Genomic DNA, 20,325 nt, shown 5'->3' on the forward strand with positions numbered 1-20,325 from the left:
CTGTCTCATTTCTTTCATTGGTTTTGAGGTGGATGCTTAAGAACGAATTGGCACAAGTATTACAATAGTGGGCCTCATATTGGGCAGGCCAGAACATCACAGAACAAAGGCATGTCGTTGGGCAGAAATAGGCAAGCACGGGCTATGACAAATGGGAAAGTCTTGGATAGCCGAAAGACTTTAGTCTGATATCCGGCCCATTCCTTTAACAAGAAGTTATAATTTATCCGGCCCACCTGCTGTTACCGTTGTCATCTGATTAAGGAGAGCTATAATTTATTCCAAGATCAAAAGTTTCATAAAACCATTCTACATCTGACAAATGAATAGGGGTTATTTGCCTCTCCCCATAATATCAGTGCTTCTACGGTTCTACCCGTATCCTAGTCATTCTGAACAAACTCAATGAATATGAGCGGATTTCGCCATTAAAGCAGAAAGATGTTCCGCGAGAGTTGGTGTAGAGCTTTCCTCTCCGATACTTAAGCAGGCACATTTTGACAATATCTCCTACAAATGATCCCCAATTGTAAATATGAAACAGATAATTAGTTCAGGAACTTTATGCGCCGATTGAAATATAAAAATAAAAATAAAAATAAATTTAAAAAGGTACTTTGAACTAATGATGAGGACAGTAAACAATGCTCAATTTTGAACATGAGTGATGAAAAAATTCATCACGGAAACTGAAATAAAATTTATCAATCTGATAGAATCAAGCTCAGCAGCATCAATTGCAGATCATTGAGTGGTAAATTTTTGGATCGAGGTTCAGCATATTATCTGAGTAAACAAGAGACAGATACTAACACATTGTGCAACAACCATTTGGTTAAATAAGCAAGCAGCTCTTTAGTTATCTGTTTCAGGTGATCGCTGCTTGAGCAAAAGGGTCAGTGACACCTTTCCTTTTATCAGTTATTATGGTTTTTGGGGCCTTTATATAGGTTGTTAAGCTTAAATGGCAACAAATGAGACATCAATGCAAATCCAAATAGTAAATTATATAAGCAATAAGCCAGCTACAAGAATATAGCATAGTTCCTTAACTGCAAATCATAGCAACTAGTGGCAATGAAATTCTAGGAGGTTTTTTCACACCTGATAATCCAGTTGACTGGAGTTCTGAGACTGTAGCTTTTCAACCAATTTAAGTGCGTTCATATCCAGCAACTGGCATTGCAAAACCTGCATTAGGAATTAGAATAAGCACAAGATGGCAACAATTCTATAACCACAACTGAATATCATAAGTTCATAACCATGAACCCTGTCCTGTTAGTTCCCTGTGATGCTTTCACTCTATACCACTATTTATAGTATGCCAAAATCCAAATAGTAAAATGAAGTAGCTGCTCTAGGGGTTTCAATTATGGAGTCCAACACAGAATTAACACACACTAGAAAGCAAAAGGGGGTACCTGTATTAATTTTTTCACGGATGTGGGATGTAGATAGTGGCCAGCTCTTTCTTTTTCCTGCATTATGCACCAGTTCACCTGCAGAATAAAGGGTAAACCATCACATATACTGTATCCAACAGTTTTATTAAACCCTTAAGGATTGAACAAAAGAAAAACCTTCTGAATATAATCAGTCAACGAGTCATAAACCACCCACTGAGAAGATGATTGGGAGTAGAAAGCGGCAGTTTCTTCAAGCATAGCCTGTACAAAATTTTCATAATATGATGTTGATCTGTTTTCGCCAATTTCCATAAAGATAGTCATGACATCTTGCAGCAGCTTTGGATCAATCTGCTTCCCATGACGCTCTTCATTAATCTGTAGCAAATATAAGTTAAACACAACTCCAAACATATGACTTAAGCTATTAAACCATTAGAAGCAAATAAACAAACCAAAGACATTGCTGCTGCCTGAATTCTACCATGCAACACGTTGAAGACCTGAAAGAAAAAGAGAATTACTTCTGGCATCCAATCAGTTCAATTTAGACTACAGGAAAGAGAAGGAATGTATGCAGAGTTATGCTATGCATCAACAAAAGGGAACTGCTTTAAAACGTATAAGAGTAAGTACTTACCATACTGCGGAAGCAATCAATAGAGGTCTCACCAAGTGAAACACCACAACAAAAACTGCTATAATAGCGGTCAAGATATTCAAAGAATCTACATAACCACTTAGCCATTAACTTGTAATTTGACCACATCAGCACAAGTTCCCTCAACAGAAGTTCATTTTCTTTGGCTGCTAAAGATGGGAGTACCTAAAAGAGAAGAGAAAAATTAGAAGAGAAATAGACAGGGGTCTCTTACTGCACAAGTGATAACCAGAGAAGTTGGCAAGACAACAATCAATATAAAGGTTGCTGAATTATTCTTTTTATTTTTCTGTCTTTTTAATAAAGAAATTGCTACAAGAAAATAGTATCTATCCACATTTATTCTAATAGAAACTTCTGGAGCTTACTTTTTAATATGGCAATAGTACTCATGGACTCCACCAGCATCCTAGGTTTTTTTATTTTATTTTATTTTTTTATAAATATCATCCTAGGTAATTAAGAACTAACTATTCAGCAACCTCACTGACAAGTTTCGAAAAGATAAAACAAAGGATCAAAGTTGATATTCCATACAAGTTGTTTAACTAAAGCTAATGCCTTGAATTTGGTGGGATTTTAAGCGATCCAAACTAATTAAAATTTAATGTGAATAGGAATCTTATATGGAGAAAAGAAGAAACTACTCCTGAAGAACATAAAGCCAAATAATATTTACACCTATAATAACATGAATCAACTAGAAATAGAATACCACATACAGTGGAATTAATGGTCTCTTCCAAGCTCTTCTTAAATTTTTCGTGGAGCAACACCTTGTTGTCATCCCCAGGTTTATAGCACAAAGTATAAACACATCTAAAGAACGAGTCAAAGAAATATCCACCATTCAACCATCATTTTCAAATTATATTAACTCCTTTGCATAAATGCATGCAACTATGTCCAGTAAACAGGCACACACACACACACACATTGCTATGTGTCTGCATGATGGTTTACAACTTGCAGGCGATAAAGGATACGCATGGAACTTCATATATTCTTCAGAGGTGAACTTTGTGTCAGGATATCCTTCCACAATCCTCTTTGCTTTCTGAAACGCCTCTTCTATAATCACCAATCCTTCATCAAGTTGTATAAACTGCATCTTCGGCACTTCACTTCAATCTTCCAATACTTCAGAAATAACCCTGTCACAACAATCTGCATCAATCAAGCAAGATCTTAGTAAATTCCTTCACTTCACACTCTTCGGTCACTGGTCTTACATCATCATACAATACCAGAAACAAAAAATCACTCTACGCTTGTAAAACCAAAGAAAAATCCTCAGAACCGAAACCACCAACTTTTTTTTTTCACTAACAAGCGACAATAAAGCTCGGTATTCAAGATAACCCACTTCATTAGAGATTTCTAACCACATTCTACATGATCCCGTGTTCTTCACAGAAAAATCGTTCCGGAAATTTACAACCAAACTAAACCCGCATAGTTCAACCAAAACCCTAGAAACTTCCAATTAGGGCATTTCACAAACCACACCCAGAATTTCATACAGCACAGAAACAAGAGCCCAGAAACCCTAAAAAAAAAAAAAAATTCTACAGAGCCACAAGCTCTAAATAATGCAAATTTCAAAGAAACTGAAGAACAAAAAACACCAAAATTTGAAGAAGAAGAAGAAGGAAATGGAAATCTTGGACCTACCGGATCTCAGAAATCGGGGATCTCCCAAATTGGGAAGAGGATGCGTTCTACTGTTGTTCTACTGTGATTTTTGGGGCCTCTCTCATCACTACTACTATATAAGGGGGTCCGGTCCGCACAGGAAAAAAAAAGAATTAATAAATAAATAAATTTAAGGGCGGGAAAAAGGGAGGGGAGAGTATTTACGACATGTCGTTTTTGGAGGAAAGCTGAAATTTATAAATAAACCCCAGGCTCTCTCTCTCTCTCTCTCTCTGGGTCACTGTTTACTCTCTCTCTCTCTCTCCCTCCCCCATTTTTTGTGCAGGGCTACTGAGCTAGGGTTTTGGACGCTCGCCATGGCCGATTTCCAGACCTCGACTCACCGAAGCAAGTGGATCTTCACGCCCGAACAGCTGGTAATTGATCGTCTTTGTTGTTTGCTTTTCGGGTTTGTTAGGGTTTTGATTGCAAGGTTATTAGATGTTACTTTTTTTTATTTCAACTAAGCCGGAAGCGAAAATTGAACGAAAACCCAAATAGACAGCTTATCAAAGTTGCTTGCTTGCGATAGTGTGCTTGATTCAAAGCCAAAAATAAAAATAAAAATAAAAATGCAACTGTTTTGGTATTGTCATGTAAAATTTGCGGAATGCGAAAGTGAATCGAGAGGGAAAAGCAGCTGGGTGTAGGAGTTAGTTTTTGTGTTTTTTTTTTTGGGTATGAGGGTTATTTGAGTTTGGGTTTTGATGTTTGGAAGTGATGGAAGATGACTTGAAAACTTGTCTGTGATGGTAAATTTTCGTTTTTTTTTTTTTTCTCTTGTACAGGCGGAAAAATACAAGGCTGCGAATCAGCAAGCAATAGAAACATTGGAGAAGGTACGTTCAGAGTCTTGCTTCATTGCCTGTGTATAGATGACTATCCTTTCGTGCATTCACGTGAATTGTGGTCTATTTGAAACAAGCCAATTTGGTTTATGTTGTTGTCTTAGTTGCTGGAATGAGAGCATAATAATAATGCATTCATTGTACGTTTAATCCACTTATAGATAGTGAAGAGATGATCTTTAGGTAAGCAGAGGCTATATTGAAATCAGGGAAGTATCTCTAGTTATTTGATTGAGGATAACATTAGACTTTTCTACTGATTTTGGCCTTTAATTTATCTTAGTTGGTTCAGATTTTTTTTTATTTTTTTTATCCTCATTGTCTTTTTCCATAGAAAGACTAGAAATGACATATTTGTCGAATCTTGGCTTCTAATGAAATATTTTTTTTTTTCTTTGTTGAAGTATGGAGTAGCACTAGCGAAGGTAAATGATGACGGGTCATTAACGTACCCCGAAATTGCCAAAGAGAATGGTAATGCTCTTTTGGTGACTGGTTCGACCTCCCCAATGTTTCTCTCTTTCAGTTTAGCTCCTAGGTTCTTACTTGTTAGTTAGCTTTTTCTGCTTCAGTATAGTTAACTTGTTTTAAGTGGCATTGATTTTTTTTTCCCCTTCTAATTGTCAGCTGACAAGCATTCTCGTCCAAAAGCGGTTACCATTGAAGAGGAGCAATTGATGAGAGTATTTTATGAAACTAAACTTCAAGAAGTGTGTAACAACTTTCATTTCCCTCATAAAGTTCAGGTACATCGTCTCTCTTTACATAAAAAAAATAATAGATTGATCAGTATGAAAAGTAGAAATGCGATCAGCTTTGACATTATCGCTGTCCAATGGGTTATTTGCAGGCAACAGCTCTCATATATTTTAAAAGGTTTTATCTAAGATGGTCAGTTATGCAACATGAACCAAAAAATATAATGTAAGTTTTCCATATATCCATGGTTTTTGTAAGAATGTTTGGTTGTATCCATTAATATCCCTGTTTAATGCATAGGTTATTCTATAAAAATTCTGATTCTTCAAGGTAGAAATCTAGTTAGATATTGAGACATCGTAGAAAATCATGTCATTGAAATAATTGTTATTAATATTGATATCATACATTTCATTATATTTGTTCACAGCATCTTTGATGACAAGAATTAATTTAATTTACTATTAGTGGATGATTGACAAGTTAATTCACTTTTGCACAGATTAACCTGTATATATGCGGCTTGTAAGATAGAAGAAAGCCATGTATCAGCAGAGGAGCTTGGTAAGGGGATCTCACAGGATCATCAAATGATACTCAATAATGAGTTGATAGTTTATCAGGCATGGATGTGCCACACATTTCTTTTTGGTTCAATTTTGTTTTTGTCCTGTTTTGCAATATAATATGCTCTTATTTTGCAGAGTTTGGAATTTGATCTCATTGTCTATGCACCATATCGCTCAGTTCAAGGTTTTATCCATGATATGGAGGTTTGTCTCTAGTCCCTGCTCTTTGGATACAGACTTTTTTGGTTTTCTGTAGTGCATTGTTGATAATTTTCCCTATACATTATAGTTTCCTTACGAAGTTGTTAATGTTGATTTTCAGGAATCCTGCGGATTAGAGGATGACCAGCTTCCAATGCTTCAGGTAACTCTTGTATTTGAGATTTCAAATTTTTTCTGTTCAAGAGTAATAGTTGTATGTTGGTTTGTCAGAGACAAAAGTTCCAACACCTGTATCTGATAGTGGGTGCAATATAATGGTTCTTAATAATTGGGAATGTAAACTTCAGTTTTATGTGGGTGTTTTAGCTTTTGCTTAACCAACTAATTATCTGTATGATTTAATGATTTGTAGACTTTGCGGGACACTGCAAAGATGGATGTTGATAAAATCATGCTCACAGATGCACCACTTCTATTCCCTCCTGGACAGGTATATCCTGGCTCCTTATTTCTTAAACATAAAAAATCTAACGTTTTGCAACTGAACTGGTGAATTTTGCTTTAAACCGGAAAACTCTATCCCTTCAGGTTTTTGAGTGTTAGGTTTTTGTTGGAAAGGGATACTTAATAGGAGCAGTTGGTGATTTAGAAAAGTTGGGAAATAAGTCGTTCATGTCTTAAATGTTGATTATAATATTGCAGAAAGACAAAGTAAAAGAGTGTGACCTGCACTGTTGCTCGTTTCTTCTTTCACTTATATTGTCTCATGCTCTTTCTTTCCCCACAAAAGACATGTGTACACTCAGAGATAAATATAGATGCATCCTCTTTAACTTTCCCAATTAAATTATATGCAGTTGGCCTTGGCTGCGCTGCGTAGTGCAAATCAGGTGCACAAAGTTGTTGACTTTGACAGGTTTTAAATCAAAACTTGGATCTCTGGAGTTTTGTTTACTTATTTTGAACTTTCCATGTAGGTTCCCTTTGATGAGTTCCCCCTGTTTCTACTCTTTATAAACAAATATGTCGGAAAAGGGAGGGGTTTGGATTTTGTTGTTGTTTGATACTGATAAACCTTTTTTCATGTACGTCGTTTTCAGATACTTGGAGAGCATGCTCTCTCGTAAGAGTTCTGCACATACCATTTCAGAGCTAGTTGAATCCCTTAATGCAATTGATTCTTGGGTATAAATTCATATAACTTTGTTGCAATCTGCATAAAATATTGACGAAAACTTAATTCTACTTTAATATAGCAGCATAGAATTTTGTGAAGATTATTCATGATATAGCTCTACAATTAAGCTCAGATTTTAAGTGTCTGATAAGAAACTCTCAGATTTTAAGTGTCTGATAAGAAACTCTCAGATTTAAAGAGTTTATCTGATGTTACTTATCAAGCCAGTAAAAACACATATATTTCATTAACTAGTCTGCTTTTTCTCACGGCTCTCTGTACAGGTAAGGAGATACAAATTTCCTTCTGACAAGGAAATCCTGCACATCAATCGGAAACTGAAATCTTGTTGGGGTCAAAGTTCGCGTGACGAGTATTTTCTCTGCCCTTTTCTTCTTTGGAAATAATGATGTTTAATGTGGTGCCCCTTCCTTTCTGTGCTAATGAAAACTTTGATTGTTTTTCAGAAGCAAGAAGCGGGATAAGAAATCGAAGCACAAGTCCAAGAGGGGTTCAAATGAAGCACAAAATGTAACTTAAAATGTATGTTGGTTTCTGACATTGTTTAGATTGGAGTTCTTTTGTGGGTTTGGCCCCTGTTTAGTGGTTCAGTTTTGGATACCAGCATATGTTACATACTATTCGCCTGAGTTTCCTAAGCAACTTCTTGTTCTTGTCGTATAGGATTCCTGATTCCTGACTTATTTCTTATTATTTCAGGTAAACTGATCCCAGTCTTTCACATCGTACTGTTTTGTCTTGCTCGGGGAGACGCTCAAGGATTTGATTGTAGCAGAGAGAAAATTTTAACATTCTCTAAATACCTCTCCTTTCACTTCCATTTCACTTTTGTATTTGTTGTACTATCAATTAAATCAGCTAAGATTGAGCGGGAGAAACGAATTCTGGATGCAATATATTCACTCATAATTTATATCTATGGCATTTAGAAGATGCACATCCCACTGATGTAAATCAATTTCGTTGCCAAGAAAGTTATCAGACTTTTTGTTGCACCGCATCACATTCCTCCGTATTACCACAAAGGAAAATTAGCAAAAAGATGAAATCTTTCAAGAGAAAGCTCTCCTGGTGGAGGACGAATCTTCGACTATCGAATATCATCTCAAAAACAAAATCAAGGCCGATTCTAGTGATTAACATGAGTTAAGCTAGCCGCAATTGGTGTGATTATTTTGTTCATTACAGTAAAGTCGCACTAACAATGTCCCTAAATTCTTGCCTCTAAAAGGGCACGTACCCCCAAAAGCAAAATCAAGTCAATTTCACTGGATTGTTGTTTAGAATGAAAAGAAAAGAAAAAAGGGATTCAATTAGTAAAAGTCATAAAACGCTGCCGTTTTGGTCCCCTACTAAGCTCTAAAGTCTAAACCCTGTAAACCCCGAGTAGCAGAAAGGGCGAGACTCAAAGTTGGAAGCTTGAATGGCGAGCCTCGTCGCCATGACCTTTTCTATACCTCTCTCTGCTTTGCATACCTTCACTAATGTAAGTCCTCAATTCCCAAACCTCTTCCCCAACAAAAAAAAACCTAGCTTTCGTTCTCCAAATTTACTTCAGACCACTATCTGGGCTGCTGTGAAATATGTTAGAACACTTGGGTTTTGATGTTAACACAACCAATGATTCAATCTGGTTCCTGGGTATTCCTTGTTTATGAGAAATAATTGTATGCAAACTGTTGGTATTTAGATAATGATGCCCTGATTGCATAGCTTGGGTTGTTTTGTAAAATGAGTAATGTGTGTATTACTGATGCTAATTATTGAACTTTAGGAAGTACCTCTGGCAAAATCAGCTCTGGTTAGAGTTTCAAGCCGAAGAGTTTCGGGATCAGGTTTTACTTCTTTGACCTACGTTATCTTAGATTCCATTGTGTTTACTAGGGAACTTCAAACATGATTAGTTCTTGTATTCAGTAACTTCCTGTTTAATTGTCTCACTGATTTTGCGTCGAAATTTACTGCTTTTGTTTGCTCTAAATGAAGCATTTGAAATTTTGCATTGAGTCGTATTTCAGAGCAATACTGGTGGTTGTCCAAAGAAGTTTACTTAAACCTATTAGATGAATAAAAGGTTGTACAATTCATGTTTTGCTATCCAGTTACACTCAGAAAATTGGATAACCTTTTATGAAGATATTAGTGATCTGAAATGCTTTCGTATTGGTTTTCTGTCTGATTCTCTTCCACTTGACAGCATGTTACTGTCATGGAAATTTTGGTCTAATAATTTAATATAGCAGAAGGTTTTCCTGCCTTTTAATTGCGTCGTTCGACCCAAAGTTTGCATAATATGAATGAGTTTCCGCATACTGCGGATTGATGGTCTTTTTAGTGACTTGACAATAATTTCCCTAAATAAGACATGTCTAGAATGCATTTTGCCTTGCAAATGCAAACAGAACTTAAGCAAATGAGTGGACAAGGAGGTAAAGATGTAATGGGAGTTTTTTTTTCTCAAAATATGCCCATATTTAGTCTTGCTTGAGAGAATGGAAAGAAGAAAGAAGAAGAGGAAGGGATGGATAGAACAAATAAACCTAAAATCTAATGAGCTGGTTATTAGAGAGCACAGGCTCTTCCATACTGATATGATCTTATTCAAAGACTGCTTTTTCATAAAAGAAACATGTAGCAAGACCAGAAACCTAATAGTCTGTTCATCAGATTTACTTAATATTGGTCGAATCCATATTGTTTTTGAGGATACAATCTCTTCTTTTTGTTATGACAAAGGAATCTGATGATCTTCATTCTAATATTCATTGTTGTCTTAAAGTTGAAGTTTTAGCTAGTGAAATGCTTAGGTGAAACAACATATAAAGATTAGTGATCTGATGCCATGTCAATGTTTATAGGCTTTCAGCGCACCTAGTGATCCACTGCATTAATTACATTAGGGTGAGGCTTTATTTGAATTAGTATTACCTCAAGCTTCCTAAGAGTATGTCACCTTGGGGTGTTCCAACATGAGTTCATCGTGAAGTGTTGAAAGTTTAGTCCAAGTTTGTTCATTTTTCAGTGTACGTTTAAAGTTTCTCTGTAGATCTCAGGTATTTTTGTTCTTAAAGTAAAACAAGAAAATGCTTATCAAAGATGCAATATATAAGGCTGAATGCATTAGGAATATTTACATTGATAATTTTGTTCTTGATTATATTGCTGACCTCTCTGAATTACATTTGCAGCCTCAAAGCCTTCTGCCTCATGCAATACAAATGGAGCCGTATCATCTTTGAATCAAAGCTGTCAACATCTTCTTACAACAACCTCAAAACCTCTCTTGGAAATCTTGTATTGTCATAGGAGTATAGAATCTTGTAGCCACATGATCATATTTGGTTATTGGGTAGGACCTGATATTGATGATGGTTATGGCTATGTGGAAGCTTTTGTTAATCAAATTACTTGAGAATCCACTATTTAGCTTGCTTTTCTTGCTGCTTATGAACATATTAATGAATAAAGAGCTGATGGATAATCTAACACTATGGTGGACCAATTATAACCATATCTGGACCATTAAGTAAGCTACAAGATTAATATTCCGAGAATTATTCAGCGCACCGACGGTTGCAATGGGTTCATCAGATCCGTTGCAATGGCTTTGTATTGTAATAATAAACTATGGATGGACCATTGGGTTTTACTATTATGAAGCTCGATGCCGTGATTCAATGTTCGAGTTCATTGAAACAACTTGTATCTCATATCACCCCATATAGAATACCAAACCATGACATATACACTTCTTTTTTAAGTAAATTTCGACATTGGAAAATGCTAGGGTCGATCACACCCAGAGTGACTCTCGCTTATCGATGTCTGTGGGGGCCACAACACTCTTCCATTTACTATTTAATCCAGAGAGAAAACCTTCACACAGTACCGTATGAGGAAAGGGGGTGCCACAAATTTGGACATCCGAAATGTATATATATAAGAGCCTGATGCGGTACTACATTACATTGCTGTGGTTGGTTAGGTACTAAAGCTTAAGGTTTTTTTTTGAAATTATATATCAATAAAATCATCACATAGTACTACATTGGTTTAATTAGTGTAAAATCTTGGAGTTTTTTCAGCTTTTGTTTCTCAATTCTACCAAATTTCAAAACAAATTGAGTTCATCAGAGTTGTCATCTTAGTTGAGAAGTGGTCCCGAACGAGGCAACAACCTAATTAAGTTAGATATAGAAACCCTATGTGTTGCATTATGTTGAAACCCTAACTCTGACAACTTCTAGTTTACTATTAGTAGGGCTTAAGACCTTAAGTACACTAATCCTTCATAGGAAGATTATTCTAATCTACTTTAAGCATGCTTGAGATTCTATATTGTAGTACTTTCATGGTAACTCATGTTATCTAGAGTCACAACTGTGGTGGTCCTTGGTTCTAGGGTTAACCAAACCCTAGTAAAACACCTAGTACATTGTTAATATCTTTTACTACAATTTGACGGAAGATTCACTTGTACATTTGAGTCTTACTGTCCAGCCTGCAGTATAGTAAAACTGTCTTGGTAAAACCAAGTGTTCTAGTCGAAAAAATTGATGGCTTTAGCACATATAATGTCTCCACTTCAACAAATATTTTAATTCTTGTAGTCTTGTGGACTATATACTTATATACTAGAGTAAAAGAGCGGACACAATTAAGAAAAACGAGGACATTTTTATCTCGATTAAGTGACAATATAATTCAATCATCAGAACCGTATATCTTTTAAGCTCATTTCTAATATTACACTTACAAAAATCAATCATAACACTCAGAAATCATCTGGTCATCGAATTGTTGTACACTTTGAAAATAAATATTGTTTGTCTTAGTACGATGAGATAATGACATAATTAAACAATTTCTTATTCAACTAAATTGTTGTCGAAATGTTGAAGTGTTATTTGACAATCAAATAATTAACTTCAAAATATGAGGGTTATGTATTTCAAACATATTTATATATATATATGAGGGTTATGATCATTAGCTTAATTACAATCCGAAATAAAGATTTCCTAACTTGCCTTAACCATTAACCATTATTGTCATACGTACAAACGGTTAGTGAATTTTGGAGCTGTTTGCAATTAACACCTCCAGCGCTGGCAGATCGTTGCTCGCTTGGTGGGCGTCTGCATTGGGCGTTTGGGAGAGATGGAGGATGGGCCGGGCTTCGGCTGTATGGTTTTGCTGCTGTTTTTTATTTCATGCTTATTTGTTTGTTCTCCTTTCAGTTATTGCGTTGTCGGTAATAACCTCCAACCGTGCTCCGGTTGGAGGCAGTGGCCTGTGTGCCAGTGGCCTGTGTGCCAGTCTTTGCACCTTGTGTGCCTTCTCTGCTCTAGGTTGGCGGCGAGTTCCTTGCACTTGCAAATGGTCGCTGCCTCTTAGTAACAGAGGGAATTTAAGTGTCACTGGATGTAGTGTCCGGTGGCATCATAATGGGAAAGCTGTGCATATGGTAGTTATGCTTTGCTGCAGCCGGGTTGCAGACCAAGTTATCTTTCCGTTGTGTCACCGCTGCTTTACTGCAGTTAAAGCAAATAGAGTCGCCAGTTGTGCGCTCTTTGCTAGTTGGTGCTTTGTTGAGTACAAGCATTTGGTAGAAAATCAGGATAGTATTTCAGGAGTTTCTACTTATTATAATCAGGGGTTTAGGCTCTATGTCCCCCCCTTGTATTCGACAGTTTCTTTATTTAAGGCTATCAAGGCTTGAGGGCTGCCGCACCGCCCTTTTTCTCAAAAAAAAAAAAAGAAAATCCTGGCACAACATACGAATTATATATAGCTATATATATACCAATATAATTAGAAGTTCTGATACACTTGGGAGGGTACGTAATTGTATCATCAAGCTTATATAGTACTAACTTAAGTTTCAGAAATGGTACTTTGAGTGGGAGCCTGAAAGCATTGAGACGGATTGTCTGGAGGCTATGGCCTATGAGATTGATGAATGACAGTGATGATTGTTTTGGTGGAGAAGTTGCGGATGTTGTTGTCCGTTGGATCTCAGAGTATTGACTATATAACTCGGAGGGCCAATGGCGGGGCACATGTTGTAGCTACGAGTGTAGCCCGATTAGAGGGGCGTCATAGTTGGTTAGGGGTTGGGCCCTCTTGGCTCATGGATGTCATCGTTGATGATAAACCCGTAACTGGTTCTAGTAGTAGGGAAAAGAGTGGGGATATTATGTCCACCACCGGTCAGTCTCATGTTTTGTAATCGTTTTTCTAGTTGAATAAAATTTCTATTCTTAAAAAAAAAAAATGGTACTTTGAGGAAACTAACTTCAAAACGATTAATAGTAAAAACATGCATACCAAATTATAGATCCAGATATATATCAAGGTATCAAAAATCATTAATCAGCCTGTAAAATTGTGGTATAAGACTAGTATGGCCGGACTATTTGTTATCTGGTGGTAATCTTACTTCAAACTTAGCTAGTCTTGTGGATAATAATGTGCCTGGTACTGATTGATCGATCATATATATTGTTAATGTATCTATAAACACATACAAATTCTAAGACAGTCAGCTACAGATGGTAGTTTGAGGAAATTAATTCCGCTATACATGTTAATCAAGGCTAGGTCTCAAGAACTCATCAGCCTGGAAGTATTATTAGGTATATCTATACTAATACAATTAGCTAGTTATATTGCAAAAGCTCATATATTTCATTTGGAGTTATTGTTAAAAAAATATATATATCCATTTTGGAGTTGGGGGAAATGCTAAGCATTCATAATCGAATTAATTAATTACAACAAACACCAGCTAGATCTTCCTAATACCTGCATTAATTAAGATATATACTGTTTTAGTCTATAGAAAATAGAAGGAATGAAGGAAATAAATTAAAAGAAACCATAGACAAGTAATGTAGGTCTTGATCCAGATTACCTAAGATCTGAACTAAGAGAGAAACACAGATTTTTCAGTACCCTAAATAGATATATAGATTTTTCTAGTAGTGAGAAATCTATGTATCCAATATCTATCATACCTATTGCATACGAATTAGTTTAAATATTATTTCAAATGAATTGAGATTGTGCAATATGCCGTTGTAGTTTTGCACTCTAAATGATGAACTCAGATCTGTTTCAAAATTCAAATAGCATAACAGTCTGAGCTAAAATACAACACAAAAACACATTTTTATGTTAATTCATCTCATTCTCCATAAGCAAGCGAATCCCTTCTGAGCTAAGAAATTTCTAAAAGAGAGCGGTCCAAAAGTTGAAGAAAAGCATGAACATTTCACCAGCAGAAAAGATACAACATTACCTCTCAGATCCAAGCTAGCTAGCAAGCATACTAAGTCAGTTCGTACTGATAATTACGCCTATAATTAACATGGTAATTATACAGAAATTAATCTTCAAGATTGCTTGGCAAAGGAGTTGTCACCCTTCTCAAGAATCCTAAACTCCAGATTTGGAGTCTGAGTTCCACTTAAATAGATTGGCTGATCTTCTTCTCTGATCTCTAATGGGCTGGATGAGCTAGTATTAATATTAACATTGCTTTGGTTAGCAGCTAATCTCTCTCTCTCAGCTTCCCTAAACTTATGCAAGTACCTTGTTGTGGCCTCAGCGTAGTTGTCAAATCCTAGAGCACTCAGAGCCCAACAGATGTCGTCCCCGTTCACTGTCTTTCGATTCTCTTTGTGACACTTGTCAGAAGCCTCGCCTGTCACAAAACTTAGGAACTCAGTTGCACACTCTTGCATCCTTTGCTTAGCTTCCTTGGAGACTTTTGCTCTTTGGGGAAGAATTTGCTTCATGATCCTCCCCACGTTTGCAATTGGCAGCAACCGATCTTGTTCTTCCTCATGATCAACCATACCTAGCTAGCTCTCACTCTCTCTATATATATGATTCTATATATTGTCTATGATTAGCTAGCTAATATCGGTCATCTTCTTCTTATTGGACTGATCTTTTCTGACGCCGACACGTTGCTTCAGATCAGAACGCCTGCCCCTGTTTTTATAGGCACTTATGTATATTTATGCATACGCGCGCGCAAGCGTACACGCATGTGCGCGCGCGTGAATGTTACGATCTATTATAACATTAACGTTTGAGAAAAAATCAAAAACACTTTTTTGAAGTCATATCGATATATTTCTAATTCGATGGAGTACATAATCTTCCAATAAATTCAAACAGTAGAAAGACTCAATCCCTTGATTGTAGTACTATGGTCCCCACTAAACCTCTAATGCTTTGATCTTGATTAGTACTTTGGATTAATTATAATTATAGTTATGTAAGCTTAAAGTGTCCTTGTAGTTCGTAATATAGTGAGATAATTGAGTGGATGACATTCGTGCACGTACGTCTCATGCTTAGGCATGGATCTAACCAAGAACTACCTAAAAAGAACTGATGACCAACATCAGTGTTTGATTAGCTCAGCCATTAGGTTTAATTATGAGGTTTTGTCACTCTATTTGGAGGCATAGTGTCCCATTTAATTGGTTTCTTTCTTTTTCCCTGTGAATGGCGGTATATGTTCGGTTCTGGTCGATATACATGGCCTAGCTTCCAAACTCTTTCACTAGCTGACTTTATTTATGGATTAGATGCTAATATATATAACTAAGCACTATATTAATCTCATTGGAAAATTTTCCGTACAATATCTGATATTTGACCCATTCTAAACTTTCATACCTCACGTTGAGAAAATATTATAACGGTACCTGAGATTCTAACCCCGACCGAAGATTAGTACCCGTAGTCGTTAGCTCCGTTACGAAAGTTGATAGTTGGAGTATATTTTCATCTTTTCATGTCTTAATCCCTTATTTTTTTTCTTTCGAAATATCTTTTTTCTACTCTCTCTCTCTCTCTCTCTCTCTCTCTCTCTCTCTCTCTCTCTCTCTCTCTCTCTCTCTCTCTCTCTCTCTCTCTCTCTCTCTCTCTCAGTTAGATTGTAGATTCCCCTCAACAACAGAATGTACAAAGAAGGGAAACAGTGAACCCGCAGTGACCATAACACCTCAAAATTCTAATTTCTGCAAATCTCCTCCAAACTGAAATTCAAGTATTAGCGAGGTAGAGCTCAATAAGGGAACAAGTTTGAAACCTGAGTCGAAACCAAATTTTCACCGGAAAACATAGCAAACTTGCTGGAAAACTCATAAATTTCTTCTCCTCGATTCTGTCTCTTGGCTCATCATCTGAATGAAACAAATACCATGAATAGGTCGGTAACATTGAGAGGATCCTTCTTATATAGGTGCGAGACTATGACGTGGCTGAAATCAGAAAAACCCGCAGGAGAAGCCGCCACCTTCTCTCCTTCATTCTCTGTCATCAGACGTCGTTTGAAAAAACCAAAAGCACAAGGATGACGGTGACATCGAGATGAAGAAAACTAGGCTGGTCCGACGTCTGGGAGTGGCCGGGAAAAAAAATAATAATAACTGGGTCACCATCGTGGATATTCAGGTCGGCGCGGACCCGGTCTAGGTCTCAATCTTTTGCCATTTGAAATCAACGGTCCAGATGTATCCGACTTGAAAATTTTATTTTTAATTATATTTCTAGATATTACCAACTTCCAAAAATCATTAAAAATAACTCGGGTGTTCGAAAAATCCTTCAAAAATTCATACGAACTCATAACAACATCTAGTTTAATCCTATGAGAAATTTTATTCACACATTGCTAAATACTAGATATACATCCCTAAATACTAGATACACATCCCTTACTTAATACACCACCTAATCACTTTTTTATTTTAACATTTTACTAGAAACACAACCCTAAACTTCCTAAACTACCCTCATTCACAATACACCATATATACCAATTCACTAAATACGCCTCCTATTTCTTTGTACCACCTTAATTCAAAAAGAAAAACAAAACTCAACAAGAACAAATAGATTAAATGTCAAAGATGGAGAACTAACACCTCAATTGAGGATTGAGAAATACATATATCATTAGTTATTATGCCGTTTCTAATTATATTTGGAACCATGAATTCTCCTCTATCAGTGTTTTTTTTTTTTGTCAAAACACAACTAAGAGCTTTTATTCATAATTGCTCTATTGAGACTTTGACATGTTCATTGGCATTCTGGAATTAACAAACCCCTAAGCGAATGCCCTTGTCTGGATCAAGTAAAGTGGTTTCCACAGCAACCCCGTCATTCCCCTCATTCCATCAATCACCATATCAACAGTGATAGTGCCCAATTGTACTTTGCCATGTTCTACCTTCAGTTTCTTCAAACATTCCTGTTGTTCTGGATCAATCCCTTCAACAACTGAGAATGAAGATCAAGATTGGAAGATATCTACATTAGAACCCATCTGACTGAATCTCAGAGACTAGATTGTTGGCCAAGACGAGAATGGAGCTTGGAGACACCATTGAGGAAGAAGGCCATATATATAGGGTTCTAAGTTTGCAGCTTCTAGAGGGAATATAGTTTCTAGCTATTTTAATATCTCTTTTAGTAATTTAATGTACTCATAAAATTTGATGTTGGGTGTATGAAAAAAGGGATGTGTATTTAATATTTAGAAGTGTGTGAATAAAATTTCTCTAATCCTACAGGCTCGAAAGATAAAATTTGACGAACTAAAAATTTAAATAATTTTTCAAAACTAAAAATAGTTTAAACTAATAGAAAAAAAAATTGCTTGTTTTATTTTATGTAAAAAAATGAGTTAATTACATATAAGTGCATATTTGATTTTTTTTAGCCATAAGGCCACCAACTAGCAGTTTTTTCCCTCATAAAGCCACTAGACTAAAAAAAGTGTTATATTTTGGATATTAAAAACCAACATATTTACATAAATGCCACTAGAGTACAAAATTAACAATCATTCTCTCTCTCTTCTCCGACGAGGTCTCCGACCAACTCCGGTCGACCTCCGGCGAACTCCGACGACCACAAAAGCTACTGTCACTAACACCAAAAGCTACTGTGGCTAGCAACAAAAGCTACTCTGATGAGATTCCTAGCCATCTCCGACGAGGTCACATAAGCTACTATCACTAGCAACAAAAGCTACTCTGGTGAGATTTCCAGCAACCTTCCGCGAGATAACAAAAGTTACTATCACCAACAACAAAAGGTACTCCTTACCAAAAAAACCTATGCTCCCCAAAAGAAAAAGCTATTATCCCCCCTAACAAAATATACTATCACCAATACCAAAAACTACTCTCATCAGCAACAAATGCTACTCTCACCAACACCAGAAAACTACTCTCACCAACACCAAAAACTACTCTCACCAACAACAAAAGTTAATGTCACCAACAACAACGAGCTACTCTCACTAACATTAGAGAGCTAATAACATAGGTACAAAAAGCTACAGTCACTATGATGGAAAACCACTATAATAGTTACGGAGAGCTACTGATTTTTTTTTAAAAAAATCTATTGACATTAGCTTGAAAATATACTAACATAGACACATAAAGCTACTATCACGATATTGAAATGCCACTAGAACAATTACACAGAGTTGCTGTCTTGAAATAATGAAAATGAAAATAGAAGCTATTGACATCATGTTGAAAAAATACTAACATAGATATAGAAAGATACTATCACTATATTGAAAAGCCGCTATAACAGTTATAGAGAGTTACTAACTGCAACAAATAACATACAAAAAATGGTTCATTATTCATTAATCAAAATACATCACAACACCATCAGAAAACAGAATTCAACCACAAAACCATCCCCCCATCACACAAGAGCACAACTCTCTTTCTCTCCCCTGCAAAATTCCACAACAGATGAATTCAAACAAATCCAAGCCCATTTATTCCAATAAATCACAATCAAATCAAACCAAACTAAACAAATTCTAATCATGCCGTCTAATTAATTTCAACAAAAATACCAGAAGGATTTGGTCTCAACCTCAATAACTAAACTAAATACAATGACAATAAAGAATGGAATTGAAAAGCTTATCACATTTCTTGGCCGGTGGTGTCCCAAATCTAGGCCTTGACGATCTAATCATCGACGTGGATGCTCCGAGTGGCAAACTCGACACCGATGGTAGACTTAGACTCGAGGTTGAACTCATTGCGCATGAACCTGGACAACAAATCGGATTTGCCTATATCGGAATGGTCGATCAAGACGACCTTGAAGTGGTAGTCGTTGTCTGACCTGTAGTCCATGTCGAAGAGTTGGAGAGACTTTCCGGTTGGAGATGAAGAGGCCGCGGGCCTTGTCGTCGTCGCCGGAAAATCAATGCTCATTTAAGTTTCCGATGCAGGTGAGGTGGAGGAAGAGGCGATGGTGGCGGTGGAGGAAGGGTGCTGCGGAAACCGAGCTAGATGGTGAGGAAGGGAGCTGCCGGAGCCGAGGCGCGTAAGGCATCTTAAGTCGAAATTGGAGATCTGAGTGAATCGGAGATGAGTAGAGAATCGTCTCTAGTGAGAGAATCGGAAAGAATCGGAGATGAGTATAGAATCAGAGAGATCTGAGTTGGACTCCAGTGAGGTAGCTCTGATCGGAGCTTCTTCGTCGTCATCGTCGTCTTCAGGCATAGCGGCGCAGTTTCGAGGTTTTGTAAGCTTGGATCCATTGGAATCTCACCAGATCAGAGGCAGTGGTCGTCGGAATCGGGGCGGGGGTGGCTGGGCTTTGGTCGGGTTTGTGTTGTGGTTCAATTGATGGTGACGGTGATGAGAGATGATGGTCGGGATTGATTCTTTCAGGTGATTGCAGAGGGAAGAGAAGAAGAAGGAGAGAGGGAGAGAGAGAGAGAGAGAGAGAGAGAGAGAGAGAGAGAGAGAGAGAGAGAGAGAGAGAGAGAGAGAGAGAGAGAGAGAGAGAGAGAGAGAGAGAGAGAGAGAGAGAGAGAGAGAGAGAGAATGAATTTCTATTCATTTTGGCCGGATGATTATGGAGTTAGTGGAAGGGTAAAATTGTCAGGTTGAAAATAATTTAAAGCTACAAGTGGCCTTATGTATACAAGAAAATATTGGTGGCCTTATGGCTAATTTAAGTTTCAAATTAACAGTACGTTGTATGTAATTTTCTAAAAAATAAAGTA

The 20,325-nt window shown here is 36.8% G+C and overlaps 4 protein-coding genes across 6 annotated transcripts; 2 read left to right on the plus strand and 2 right to left on the minus strand.

The window, feature by feature from the left end:
* Window positions 1–256: 256 nt before the first annotated feature.
* Window positions 257–3,880, minus strand: LOC112193821 (cullin-1). 2 transcript variants are annotated; one of them, XM_024334067.2, is made up of 9 exons: window positions 3,745–3,880; window positions 3,057–3,237; window positions 2,793–2,889; window positions 2,050–2,235; window positions 1,865–1,912; window positions 1,584–1,787; window positions 1,425–1,502; window positions 1,105–1,191; window positions 257–510 (listed from the first exon to the last, which is right to left on the minus strand). In XM_024334067.2, the coding sequence occupies exons 2-9, from the start codon at window positions 3,179–3,181 to the stop codon at window positions 403–405; spliced, it is 933 nt and encodes a 310-aa protein (XP_024189835.1). In that variant the 5' UTR covers window positions 3,182–3,237; window positions 3,745–3,880; the 3' UTR covers window positions 257–402. The 2 variants fall into 2 exon arrangements, with proteins under 2 accessions (XP_024189835.1, XP_024189836.1); XM_024334068.1 differs by having other exon boundaries at window positions 3,057–3,224; window positions 3,745–3,809.
* Window positions 3,881–3,983: 103 nt separating this feature from the next.
* LOC112191554 (cyclin-H1-1) lies at window positions 3,984–8,183 on the plus strand. Of its 2 annotated transcripts, XM_024330916.2 has the most exons (14): window positions 3,984–4,142; window positions 4,554–4,604; window positions 5,018–5,087; window positions 5,241–5,359; window positions 5,464–5,537; window positions 5,815–5,935; window positions 6,017–6,085; window positions 6,204–6,245; window positions 6,456–6,533; window positions 6,901–6,959; window positions 7,144–7,228; window positions 7,505–7,593; window positions 7,688–7,763; window positions 7,941–8,183. In XM_024330916.2, exons 1-13 carry the CDS (start codon window positions 4,083–4,085, stop codon window positions 7,758–7,760), a joined length of 990 nt encoding a protein of 329 aa, XP_024186684.1. In that variant the 5' UTR covers window positions 3,984–4,082; the 3' UTR covers window positions 7,761–7,763; window positions 7,941–8,183. The 2 variants fall into 2 exon arrangements, with proteins under 2 accessions (XP_024186684.1, XP_024186686.1); XM_024330918.2 differs by lacking the exons at window positions 6,901–6,959; window positions 7,144–7,228.
* A 419-nt stretch (window positions 8,184–8,602) lies between these two features.
* LOC112191556 lies at window positions 8,603–10,812 on the plus strand. Its single transcript, XM_024330919.2, has 3 exons — window positions 8,603–8,727; window positions 9,016–9,076; window positions 10,430–10,812. Exons 1-3 carry the CDS (start codon window positions 8,665–8,667, stop codon window positions 10,651–10,653), a joined length of 348 nt encoding a protein of 115 aa, XP_024186687.2. The 5' UTR covers window positions 8,603–8,664; the 3' UTR covers window positions 10,654–10,812.
* A 3,684-nt stretch (window positions 10,813–14,496) lies between these two features.
* Window positions 14,497–15,217, minus strand: LOC112194863 (nuclear transcription factor Y subunit B-4). Its single transcript, XM_024335109.2, has one exon. It carries the CDS (start codon window positions 15,101–15,103, stop codon window positions 14,639–14,641), a length of 465 nt encoding a protein of 154 aa, XP_024190877.1. The 5' UTR covers window positions 15,104–15,217; the 3' UTR covers window positions 14,497–14,638.
* Window positions 15,218–20,325: the final 5,108 nt, after the last annotated feature.

This window comes from Rosa chinensis, chromosome 3, assembly GCF_002994745.2.
Source record: "Rosa chinensis cultivar Old Blush chromosome 3, RchiOBHm-V2, whole genome shotgun sequence".
In the NCBI taxonomy this organism is placed as follows: Eukaryota; Viridiplantae; Streptophyta; class Magnoliopsida; order Rosales; family Rosaceae; genus Rosa; species Rosa chinensis.

What these genes read in the sequence shown, in the direction of transcription:
- LOC112191556 (XM_024330919.2), top strand. Translation starts at nt 8,665, where the DNA reads ATGGCGAGCCTCGTCGCCATGACCTTTTCTATACCTCTCTCTGCTTTG. An exon ending in CTTTGCATACCTTCACTAAT is followed by an intron (nt 8,728 to 9,015) that starts GTAAGTCCTCAA and finishes ATTGAACTTTAG; the next exon opens with GAAGTACCTCTGGCAAAATC. An exon ending in CCGAAGAGTTTCGGGATCAG is followed by an intron (nt 9,077 to 10,429) that starts GTTTTACTTCTT and finishes TTACATTTGCAG; the next exon opens with CCTCAAAGCCTTCTGCCTCA.
- LOC112193821 (XM_024334067.2), bottom strand. Translation starts at nt 3,181, where the DNA reads ATGCAGTTTATACAACTTGATGAAGGATTGGTGATTATAGAAGAGGCG. An exon ending in TTGATTGCTTCCGCAGTATG is followed by an intron (nt 1,913 to 2,049) that starts GTAAGTACTTAC and finishes TTTTTCTTTCAG; the next exon opens with GTCTTCAACGTGTTGCATGG. An exon ending in TGACTGATTATATTCAGAAG is followed by an intron (nt 1,503 to 1,583) that starts GTTTTTCTTTTG and finishes TTTATTCTGCAG; the next exon opens with GTGAACTGGTGCATAATGCA.
- LOC112191554 (XM_024330916.2), top strand. Translation starts at nt 4,083, where the DNA reads ATGGCCGATTTCCAGACCTCGACTCACCGAAGCAAGTGGATCTTCACG. An exon ending in CGAAATTGCCAAAGAGAATG is followed by an intron (nt 5,088 to 5,240) that starts GTAATGCTCTTT and finishes TCTAATTGTCAG; the next exon opens with CTGACAAGCATTCTCGTCCA. An exon ending in ATTTCCCTCATAAAGTTCAG is followed by an intron (nt 5,360 to 5,463) that starts GTACATCGTCTC and finishes GGTTATTTGCAG; the next exon opens with GCAACAGCTCTCATATATTT.
- LOC112194863 (XM_024335109.2), bottom strand. Translation starts at nt 15,103, where the DNA reads ATGGTTGATCATGAGGAAGAACAAGATCGGTTGCTGCCAATTGCAAAC.